The sequence below is a fragment of the Neoarius graeffei genome, chromosome 1 (genome assembly GCF_027579695.1).
Source record: "Neoarius graeffei isolate fNeoGra1 chromosome 1, fNeoGra1.pri, whole genome shotgun sequence".
In the NCBI taxonomy this organism is placed as follows: domain Eukaryota; kingdom Metazoa; phylum Chordata; class Actinopteri; order Siluriformes; family Ariidae; genus Neoarius; species Neoarius graeffei.
Genome location: NC_083569.1, coordinates 63863364 through 63876037, shown reverse-complemented (window position 1 = coordinate 63876037; position 12674 = coordinate 63863364). Strand labels below are relative to the sequence as shown.

General features: G+C 39.3%; 1 protein-coding gene across 6 annotated transcripts in view; it reads right to left on the bottom strand.

The window, feature by feature from the left end:
• Window positions 1-3540, bottom strand: part of LOC132873589 (ubiquitin carboxyl-terminal hydrolase 48-like) — a 60902-nt gene extending 57362 nt beyond the window's left edge. For 5 of the 6 annotated variants that reach the window (XM_060909673.1, XM_060911205.1, XM_060913459.1 and 2 more), the window contains exon 1: window positions 3144-3539. In XM_060909673.1, coding sequence (XP_060765656.1) covers window positions 3144-3157 — 14 coding nt within the window. In that variant the 5' untranslated portion in view covers window positions 3158-3539. Of the gene's footprint in view, window positions 1-3143 lie in introns of all 6 variants that reach the window. The other variant, XM_060911969.1, reaches the window with a different exon arrangement.
• Window positions 3541-12674: the final 9134 nt, after the last annotated feature.

Sequence of the window (12674 nt, the reverse complement as noted above, 5' to 3'; positions counted from 1 at the left end):
AGTATGAAAAGGCACATCTACAGTACCTTGTGAACATGTATACCAAGTTTCAAATTCATATCATTTTGGATATATGCTCCAGAAATGAACATTGCTCTTAGAAACTAAGTCAAAATCAATTTATGTAAAAATCTGAAAAATCCTTTTTTTTTCCAAAAATACAAAATAGCAAAAGGCACCAGTCTACATGTTGCCTGATATGTATACAAAGTTTCATGAAAATATCTTCAGTAGTTTTAAAGATATAGTCCAGAAACAAAAACGTGACTTGATAGACAGACAGCCAGAACCTATTTCTATATCTCCCACCAAACTTTGCTTGACAGGAGATAATAACGAAAGAGCAAAATCCAAAGTACAAAACAAGTCAAAGCAGAGCAATAAATCACAAGGTTTGGTAAAGTCAGATTCAAGGAACTGAGTGCATACTTCGCAATGAGGGTGTGAACTATGAGTTCTGTTGTGCTGTGATTATGAATAGGTGCATATGATTAGAACTCAGGAGACTGTGAGCGCTGAGGTGCAGGATGGGTGTTGTAGTCCATGGCAGCCATATTTGAAAGCCGCTGTGAATTCTGAGAAGTGGAGTCTTGAGTGTACTGTAAGTAGGTGCAGACATGACAAAACTCAATTCAGTTTCGGCTACTGGATTGAAATGTGCAGCCTACAGTGGTGCTTGAAAGTTTGTGAACCCTTTAGAATTTTCTATATTTCTGCATAAATATGACCTAAAACATCATCAGATTTTCACACAAGTCTTAAAAGTAGATAAAGAGAACCTGGTTAAACAAATGAGGCAAAAATATTATACTTGGTCATTTATTTATTGAGGAATATGATCCAATATTACATATCTGTGAATGGCAAAAGTATGTGAACCTTTGCTTTCAGTATCTGGTGTGACCCCCTTGTGCAGCAATAACTGTAACTAAACATTTCCGGTAACTGTTGATCAGTCCTGCACACCGGCTTGGAGGAATTTTAACCCATTCCTCTGTACAGAACACCTTCAGCTCTGGGATGTTGGTGGGTTTCCTCACATGAACTGCTCGCTTCATGTCCTTCCACAACATTTTGATTGGATTAAGGTCAGGACTTTGACTTGGCGATTCCAAAACATTAACTTTATTCTTCTTTAACCATTTTTTGGTAGAACAACTTGTGTGCTTAGGGTCTTTCTGCACGACCCACCTTCTCTTGAGATTCAGTTCATGGACAGATGTCCTGACATTTTCCTTTAGAATTCGCAAGTATAATTCAGAATTCATTGCTCCATCAATGATGGCAAGCCGTCCTGGCCCAGATGCAGCAAAACAGGCTCAAACCATGATACTACCACCACCATGTTTCACAGATGGGATAAGGTTCTTATGCTGAAATGCAGTGTTTTCCTTTCTCCAAACATAGCGCTTCTCATTTAAACCAAAAAGTTCTATTTTGGTCTCATTCATCCACAAAACTTTTTTCCAATAGCCTTGTGGCTTGTCCACATGATCTTTAGCAAACTGCAGACGAGCAGCAATGTTCTTTTTGGAGAGCAGTGGTTTTCTCCTTGAAACCCTGCCTTGCACACTATTGTTGTTCAGTGTTCTCTTGATGCAGGACTCATGAACATTAACATTAGCCAATGTGAGAGAGGCCTTCAGTTGCTTAGAAGTTACCCTGAGGTCCTTTGTGACCTCGCTGACGATTACACGCCTTGCTCTTGGAGTGATCTTTGTTGGTCGACCACTCTTGGGGAGGGTAACAATGGTCTTGAATTTCCTCCATTTGTACACAATCTGTCTGACTGTGGATTGGTGGAGTCCAAACTCTTTAGAGATGGTTTTGTAACCTTTTCCAGCCTGATGAGCATCAACAACGCTTTTTCTGAGGTCCTCAGAAATCTCCTTTGTTCATGCCATGATACACTTCCACAAACATGTGTTGTTAAGATCAGATTTTGATAGATCCCTGTTCTTTAAATAAAACAGGGTGCTCACTCACACCTGATTGTCATCCCATTGATTGAAAACACCTGACTCGAATTTCACCTTCAAATTAACTGTTAATCCTAAAGGTTCACATACTTTTGCCACTCACAGATATGTAATATTGGATCATTTTCCTCAATAAATAAATGATCAAGTATAATATTTTTGTCTCATTTGTTTAACTGGGCTCTCTTTATCTACTTTTAGGACTTGTGTGAAAATCTGATGATGTTTTAGGTTATATTTATGCATAAATATAGAAAATTCTACAGAGTTCACAAACTTTCAAGCACCACTGTACATCGCTTCCACTCAAATGAAACATGTTACTTCAACATAAATTAATTTTTTACACTTGTTAAGTTAACTTCTTGGCTTTATATGAATTAGACTAAATGGACACCCAAACCCTGAACCATGCAAACCCCAAATTTGGCATGTATTGAAATTCATTTATTTGTTTATAGATAGATAGATAGATAGATAGATAGATAGATAGATAGATAGATAGATAGATAGATATGCTTATTGTGTTACATCATACACCAGTCAGAAGTTTGGACACCCCTACTCATTCATAGGTTTTTCTGTATTTTGACTATTTTCTAAAGTCAAATACTGAAGACATCAAAACTATGAAATAGCATAGGGAACATATATGGAATTATGTGGTGAACAAGAAAGTGTTAAAAAAGCAACATATGTTTCATATTTTAGATTCTTCAGAGTAGCCACTGTTTACCTTGATGACGCTTTGTACACTATTGGCATTATCTTAACCAGCTTCATGAGGGAGTCACCTGGAATGCTTTTCAATGAGGTGCCTCGTCAAAAGTGAATGAGTGCAATTTCTTGCCTCCTTAATGTGTTTGAGGTCAAACAGTAAATAATAAATAATACAGTAAACAGCCCTATTCCACAACTGTAGTAATCCATATTATGTCAAGAACCACTCAGAGAAACGACATCCATCATTACTTTGACATGAAATGACTTTTAATTAATAAAAATAAAGAAAAGCATTTAATTAAAAGGTGCGTCCAAACATTTGAGTGGTACTGTATACATTTATGCATTATATTCTGTATGTGATTCATCTCATCTCATCTCATTATCTCTAGCCGCTTGTTCTACATTCATGAGAAGCGTAAAAAAAAACCACTTCCTTACCTTTCCCTAACCATTTCCTCTGGGTTTTGTTTTGCTTTGTGTTGTTTTACAAACGACTATTGAAATTCCTTGTTACACCCCTGAGTTAGTATCCAGTACACTTGCCCCCGAATGTTTCCTTTGAAATAAACAGGCACGCAAACCACGTAGCGACAAATCAGTTTTACTTTCGTTTAAAGTCACAGCTCTGGTTTCCTGGAAATCATTTATTCCAGAGCTAAAGCCAGCCCAGTCCTGCTGCTTTCCTGCCTTTCCGACTGCACTAACATCACACACACACACACACACACACACACACACACTTTTATCCTGTTAGTTGTTTGTCCTTTTTATTCAATCGCTCTGTAAAGCACTTCTTTATATAATAATAATAATAATAATAATAATAATAATAGAAGAAGAAGAATCTTGTTGAGTATTACATTATATATGTTGTATAATAAAACAAGAATTAGAAATCTGAACGTCATCAAAATTTAGAACACGATCATCTGAAAGCAACAGGTCCACAGAGAGGACAGGACCGAGATGATTAAAAGTCTCTGCATTTCTTAAGTCTGGGTTTGGAGCGCAGCTGGCCCGGACTCCCCGTCTTCATCCAGCTGTGTGTGCAGCTCCTCCTCCGGGCAACTGGATGAACACAGCCACGGTGGAGAGGTGCTCGAGCTTGGCTTTCCTGAAAGTGTCGGTGTCCTGAAGCTGGATATCAGTGAACATTATTCTGATCTTCGAGTCTGATAAAAAAGATTTTTTTAACCTCACGGAGTCAACAGCATTTAAAGTTCAGGTTAAAAATGACACTAGATTAAATCAGCCTACCTTTAATCTCCGGATATTTCACCACAAGTTTTTCTTTGAAAGCCAAAACAGTTGTTTTATTGAATTCTTCCTCGGAGTTTGCAACGTCGATAATTATCTTTTCCCCTTTAATACCAACTAGACTGCATTTCCGCAGAGAAAATGCAGTGTGCTTGCTGAGCTGCAGCAGAACAGCCGTAGCATGCAAAAAGCTAGCATGCCAACATGCTAACAACTAGCATGCTAACAGTTAGCATACTAAATGCTAACAGCATACTAACATGCTAAAAGCTAGCATGTTAACATGTTAATGCTAACATGCTAATAGATAACATGCTAATAGATAGCATGCTAACAGCTAGCATTCTAACATGCTAATGATTAACATGCTATTTGTTAAAATTCTAACACTTTAAGGCTAATATGCTGACAGCTATCATGCTAACAGCTAACAGGCTAATGGCTAGTATGTTAACTTTTAGCATGCTAACACGCTGAGGGTGACATGCTAACAGCTAACATGCTAACATGCTCAGATGAACTCGCTAACAGCAAACATGCGAACTCTGCATGCTACCATGCTAATCCTAACATGTTAACAGCTCTCATGATAACATGCTAATGGTGAACATGCTAACAACTCGCGAGCTAACAGCAGGCATGATATCATAATGGGTAACATGCTAACAGCTAGTATGGTAACATGTGAATGCTTATATGCTAATTGCTATCGCGTGTGCGTGTAAGTATTCCTAATAAAGTGGCCATTGAGTTGAAGTTGATTTGCTGTCAAAGTCTCAAATGAGCAGATCCTTGCCAAATGCATCATCACCTATGGGGGAAGGGAGGAATGGAGAAAAAATGGACGGATGAAAGGCAAGACAAAGACGAGTGCGGGTCAGAACCAATATCATGTGTGTGATGGGTGATTTGGCCTGAGGTGCCGTATAGTCCGGGAGCCATGGGGTCGGACCCGGAATTTTTGGTTAAAGTTTTTTTTTTTGCTTTATCTTATAGATTTGAGGTAGCTCTTCAAGATTTAAGAGGGTGCCCGGTTATATCCCTTGGGCAATTTAATATATTAACCCTTTAATGCCCTATATGCCCAAATAATGGAAGAAAATACAAAAAAAAATAATATCAGTGTAAATACTGATATTAAATGCACCAAGTTGGCTGTATCTGATAGGTATTCACATTTTTCTCTATATTTGTCATTCAAATACATCAAATGTGGATTAATTAACCCTTTCATAACTTTTCCAAATTAGCGATTTTTATACAAGTATTACATAAACTCTACAGTTAATACAAAATAATGATCAATATCTATGTAAGAACTATACAGCATGCAAAAGAACTATATACAGCATGCACACACACACACACACTAATGACCAATAACTATGTAAAAGAACTATATACAGCATGCATACACTCATACCAATGATCCACTATGTAAACGAACTATATACAGCATGTATACACTCACACCAGTGATCCACTATGTAAAAGAACTACTGTATATACAGCATGAAATAGAAATATATACAGCATGCATATACATTCACACCAGTGATCCACTATGTAAAAGAACTATATACAGCATGCAATAGAACTATATACAGCATGCATATACACTCACACCAGTGATCCACTATGTAAAACTACAGTATGCAATATATCAAGCATGCAAAATGGCATATACAGCATGCGCACACACACACAAGAATAGCAAAAGATACTGATTTTCAATTAACCAAATTGGCTGTACAGTATTCACGCTTTACTGTCATTCAAATTAGTCAAACGTGTAATTGACCCTTTCATAAATTTGCAAAATTAACAATTTTGATACAAGAACTACAGTACATAAAGCATGTACGTGCATGCATGCATGCATGCACACGCACACACATACACATGCACACACACTAATGAGCAATAATTATGTAAAATAATTACATACAGTATGCAAACACACACAAAACACAAAAACTATTTAAGGAAAGAACTAAGAGTTCAGATGAAAAAAAAAACCCTCTAAACCCTTTGCCATTGCTTAGTGTCTGTAAAAATATGCTTATGTACTGGATGCCAGCTAGTACAGAGGAGAATGTTAAGTAAACCTTACTCCCCAATGTTTTAAAAGTCGTGCTAGTCAGTGGAAGAGCAGTGTGGTTTGGAGTGGGGGTGAATCGGGGACAATGCCCTGAATTTTACTAGGGAACCAGGAACATTACTATTTCAACAGTCAATATCGTAAAAATAAGCAATCTATTAGCTTAATGTATTAGCTTAAGGAAACCTTACTGCCCAACGTTTTAAAAGTCGTGCTAGTCAGTGCACTGGCTAGTGCACATGACTCTCAGTCCACAAGCAGTGTGGTTTGGAGTGGGGGTGAGGGTAAGGTTAACAGACTTTTGAGATGATAATCGGGGACAATGCCCTGAATTTTACTAGGGAACCAGGGACATTACTATTTCAACAGTCAATATCGTTAAAATAAGCAATCTATTAGCTTAATGTATTAGCTTAAAAAAATCAGTGACTAGCATTTACTAGGTGAGAGTTGGGTGTGCTAGCCAGTGTTGTGAAACTATGGGTCTAGTTCACTGGTGAGCAGTGAGTACATGTCACTGCTCTTTCATGATTACAGTCAAATAGTTTCTCTGCTTAGCTTATGCGTGCTGTGATCTTTTGGGGGCAGTGTGATTGACAGAGTTAGCAAGATAGCTACACAAGTTGGCTTGAATTAGCTAATTGTGTCCCTCATATGCCCCTGCAGAAGTAAACACAAGAATGACAATGGAGTGTATGCCTAATAATTTAAGGCTCGCATTAACAACCAAAGTAATAGAGTAATAAAGGGCTTTTTGGTACAAGCCCTGCCCCCAATTGCATGGCCACACCCCCAACCATGGCTGGAACCCCACCCCCAGGCCTTAAACTCATCCTATTATGTTAACAAACACAAAAATAAGTATGATATATAGACTTTGGTGAAAATAAAGTGAAGAATGTCAAAATGTCAGAATTTAGGCTATGACTGCAGCACATCCAACAATAAAGGGCCAATATCCGGAATTGCCCAAGGGATATCACCGGGCACCCTCTCTTATCTTAATGAGTAGACCTTGGACAACAACAAACAGCAAAAAAAAAACTTTAACCAACGAAGCCAGGTTCAGCCAAATTTGGGCCTTTGGCTCCCGGACTAGTATGAAGTTTGGTGGATGTGTGGTGAGTGTTACTGAGCAAAACTCCATTCATTTGAATGGGGCCAAAAATCAATGGAAGCCTATGGAGGTAAAAAGAGATGCATGAAAACTAAGGAAAAGACGAGTGCAGGTCTCAGATGAGGGGATGGATCTGTGCGGGGACTTGGCCTGAGGCATCAAGTGAAGTTACTTGAAGTTTGGTCACTTGGTTAAAAAAATTGATGGAGAGTGAAAGTTTTTCTCCTGAAACACCATTCATTTTCAATGGGGCCAAAAATCAATGCAAGCCTATGGAGGAAAAGGGATGAGCAAAAAGAAAGGAAAAATGAGTGCGGGTCAGAACCGATTGCATGTACACTACCATTCAAAAGTTTGGGGTCCCTTTGAAATTTCCTTATTTTTGAAAGAAAAGCACTGTTCTTTTCAATGAAGATCACTTTAATCAGAAATACACTCTATACATTGCTAATGTGGTAAATGACTATTCTAGCTGCAAATGTGTGGTTTTTGGTGCAATATCTCCATAGGTGTATAGAGGCCCATTTCCAGCAACTCTCACTCCAGTGTTCTAATGGTACAATGTGTTTGCTCATTGCCTCAGAAGGCTAATGGAGGATTAGAAAACCCTTGTACAATCATGTTAACACAGCTGAAAACAGTTTAGCTCTTTAGAGAAGCTATAAAACTGACCTTCCTTTGAGCAGATTGAGTTTCTGGAGCATCACATTTGTGGGGTCAATTAAATGCTCAAAATGGCCAGAAAAATGTCTTGACTATATTTTCTATTCATTTTACAACTTATGGTGGTAAATAAAAGTGTGACTTTTCATGGAAAACACAAAATTGTCTGGGTGACCCCAAACTTTTGAACGGTAGTGTATGTGTCGGGGGAGTTGGCCTGAAGTATCACATGAGGTTTGGTGCATCTGCGATGGAGCGTGTCCGAGTAGGACGATTCGATTCATCACTCCAAAGTTCTACCCATTCATTTCAATGGCATGGAATTTTGCCAAAAAATGGGAATACCGAACGAATGACAAGGGGTAGTGCAACCATTTTAACAAGCACGCCATTCCAGATCGGGCCCTACGTTTCAGCGTTGGAACGGTGTCTCTATCTTGAAAGCCCTAGGAGGAGTAGTGGATCCAAAAAACGGGTGAAACGGAATAAAAATAAAACTTAAGAAGAACAATAGTGTGCTTTTGCAAGCACACTAATTACTATAATTTGGCAAATTTTCCCCATGTTGAGCGATGTTCTTGGGCTAATGCAGCATACTTCCAGCTTCTCCTGATAGACACTCAGCTCTTACCCAGCTCTCACACCCACCGCGTCAAACATTAAAGCACGAGCCTTGAGCATCACTGCGCGCGTGCAGAACGGCACCTTAAAAAATGTGTGTGTGTGTGTGTGTGTGTGTGTGTGTGTGTTTCTTTTAAATAATAACAGCTTAAGTAATTTCTTAGTAAACTACATCAATGATTCTCAAACTTTATGTAGCCAGGGACCCCATAAACTGTAAAATGAATTCCATGGGCCCCCACAGTATAGACTTATTTCATGAAATTTATTTAATTTTTTAAACATTATTTTTTAAAGTCATAGAACTTTCTGGAAATTCCACTGATATAACACTTAGGTCTGAGTTGACCTTTGTACATAGACCCCTAAACTTTGATAATATGACATTGTGATTTCCACCACTGTAAAAAAAAAAAAACGTCATGAACCCCCAGGCTATGATTCACAAACCCCACTTTGAGAACCACTGAACTACAGTATAAAACAAAAGTGAGTACAAATCTGCTCAATATCACTCAGTGTTTTCCACATGCCTTTGTGGGTTTCGTCTAGGCGCTCCACTTTCCTCCCACAGTCCAAAGACGTGGATTAGGTCAACTTGCTACTTTAAATTGCCCATATGTGTGAGTGTGAATGGTTGTTCGTGTCTGTGTTAGCCCTGTGATAGATTGGTGACCTTCCCAGGGTGAACCCCACCTCATGTCTGCCTCATGGGATTGGCTCCAGCTTCCCCATGACCCTGACAGATAAGTGGTATAGATAACAGATGAATGGACTGAATGTTGTTCTTTAAATACAAACAAATAAGGCTGCATCACACAACAACAACAACAACAATAATAATAATAATAATAATAATAATAATAATAATTAGTTGTTGCTAAACACTTTTATTCCATTTTGTGCTAAATAGAACGAAACAATCATGGGTAAACACTTAACTATAAGATAGTGCTTTATTGAATCCCAAGGGGAAATTAGATAAATGATAATACTAAATAATAAATAAATACAAATTAATAAATAAAACATATCCAAACATGCCCACATCGGCCCTTTATGGGAAAGTTGTGAGCAGTGAGGGCCAGGGCTAACCCATACAAAGCCCACATTGACCAAAGGTTTTCTGTGGGAAGCTCAAATCTGGCCAAGGTCAAGGGGAACTTCTAATTTGCCCTTGAGATCAATAAAGTGTTATTTCATTAGTTAAGCATTTACCCAGTAAACATGATTCTTTCATTCTATTACCTTCCTGTTTTAATTAAATTTTCAATTTGATAGTTTATTTGGATTTGTACTCCACAGTTTTACAGTTGTGTGCAAACAATTCACATGTGGTTAAAGTGCATATTTTCAGATTTGCAGATTTTCTTAAACCCACATCCCCCTTACCCAATTTCAGGGCACCTCTAGTGCCAACAGTAAATTAGTCATGTGTAGTACTTTGTTGCATAATCTTTCATGCAATGACAGAGAGCTACTAAAGTCATTAAATTATACAACTGTATAATATACTGGCCAAGGTCAAGGGGAACTTCTAATTTACCCTTTACATTAAATTATACAGTATATTTTACAATATTATTTCAAATGAATTAAACACCATGGCAATTAACAAAGCTTGAGAAGCTTGTGGAAATATTGCTTGTGAGCATGTCAGGAAATAAACAACAGAATAAATGTCTTCAACAACAGAAAAATCTCTCTTTTCTGTTGTTGATTGATTATTGTTTTATTGTATTTGTTCAAATATTGTATTTTATACCTGTGCCTTTGTGTGACTACCTTTCTTCTTTATGACAGTAATCCATTTTTTGCTGCCAATAGATAAGCTTATTTCTAAGCAGCATTCTATGAGTTTTTAACTTGATTTCTGTGTGTGATATAATAAACTATTATTGCATTGTATTGGAATGTACAAGAACATATTATTAAAAGCAGTTCAAAAATAATATAAAAGACAATTAGGTTCTATTGTCAAAACTAATATGATTATTATATATGCCTATCTCCAAGTACAAATAATGTATTATAAGTAACATAACTGAGGATTTATTTATTTTTTATTTTTTGTAATTGGACTAACTGAGGGCGGCACGGTGGTGTAGTGGTTAGCGCTGTCGCCTCACAGCAAGAAGGTCCTGGGTTCGAGCCCCGGCGCCGGCGAGGGCCTTTCTGTGCGGAGTTTGCATGTTCTCCCCGTGTCCGCGTGGGTTTCCTCCGGGTGCTCCGGTTTCCCCCACAGTCCAAAGACATGCAGGTTAGGTTAGCTGGTGACTCTAAATTGACCGTAGGTGTGAATGTGAGTGTGAATGGTTGTCTGTGTCTATTGCCGCTTTTCCACTACAAACGCGGCTGAGCCGTGCCGTGCTGAGTCGAGCTGAGTCGGGCTGAGCGGGGCTGTTGGAGTTGCATTTCGACTACAACCGCGCTGAACCGTGCTGGCTGGAAGTGGGTGGACACATTGGGTGGAGTTAGCGAAAGTGGGTGGACGTCATGTGATGTCGTTAAGCAGCGCAAACAGTGACATCAGTGACAGTGGCGGAACAAGTCAGAGCCGGGCCGGGGGCGGGGCAAATGACCGGGCCCTTTATTAAAGCTTATCATAACATCATTTTAGGCTACAAAATGTCCGCAACTGCGGTGTTTACCAATTTCAACACTACCGGGTGCAACTATGTTATTTAGTACATCAAGTCCTTCAAACGAACATGTAACTCAGAAACAAAAAACATTAGGATACTGTACATGGCTCATAATAAAACATCAATAGCCTATACTGCGCACATTATTTGAAGGGCATACGAATGAGCGCTCAGAGGTTGCAGCAGTGACAGGAAGAGTCAGAAATAAAAGGAGGGCGGTGCAAACCTCACTGAATGCACTGTGTTTACCAATTTCAACACTACGGGGTGCAACTATGTTATTTTGTACATTAAGTCCTTCAAACGAGCATGTAACTCAGAAACAAAAAAACATTCGGCGACATACTGTACATGGCTCATAATAAAACATCAATAGCCTACTGCGCGCATTATTTGAAGGGCATACGGCGAGCCTTGCGCTCCACGAACTCGTCCACGATGCTCTGTATGTCACTGATTCAGTGAGCTTTTAAGCAGTAGTCTCACGACCCGAATAGTAAACAATAAACATGGAGGACATGGAGTCGTTAGTGTTGCTGGTCTTGGTGCTGTGGCTTGACAACGCCAACAGATACTGGCAAGAGCGTATAGATGAGGCGAGGCGCATAAGGCTTCAGAAATTCTCGTAATTCGTAATTCTTCTTCTTCCGGGTTTGCGGTGTTTACAGATCCCAGCGCGCTCGCGGGGCGTGTGTGGGCATGTGAGGACACTCCTCCTCACCAATCAGTGCACAGGGGAGTGTCTGCTCACGCCCCCAGCCTCAGTCAGCACGGTTTGGCTCGCTTCAGCCCTACCCCAAAACGGTGAGAGTTTTAGGGGCTAAGCAGGGCTGAAACGAGCTGAGTCGTGCTGGTTTTTGGTAGTCGAAACGCGAGCCGTGTCGGGCTGAAGTGAGCTGAAGCGAGCTGAAGTGAGCTGAAAAAGGGTAGTGGAAAAGGGCCATAAGTGTCAGCCCTGTGATGACCTGGCGACTTGTCCAGGGTGTACCCCGCCTTTCGCCCGTAGTCAGCTGGGATAGGCTCCAGCTTGCCTGCGACCCTGTAGAAGGATAAAGCGGCTAGAGATAATGTGATGTGACGTGATGTGAATGTGATGTGGACTAACTGAAGTCCAACATGCTACACTTGCCTTCTGAAGAGTGTTTCTGAGCTGTCCATTACAGTGAGAATTCTTCTGCCATCCTTTACGGACACTGTGCTCACCAGTTCTCTCTTTCTTTTTAATAATGTTCCAAACAATGAATTTAAGAACTAATTTACATATTATGTTGTTTGAAAAAGGTTTGTGAATTAAAGAACGTTCTTATACAAACAGATAACGAAGTAACCTATCACTGCAAATGTTCTGGAAACTTACTCGAATGATAGGTTATAACAGCCTATAGACTGCAAAACATTTTTATCGGCGATAGAAAAGGCGTGTATTTTCGGGGTGATTTATTTTCAGGCTGTATTAAATAGGCATAAATACCATTCAACATTTCTTTCACTTTTGAGTCGGCCCCTCCCTAATATTTGTCATGTTGTAAGGCTTTCCAAGAAAACGAAAGTCAGACTGTCGAGCA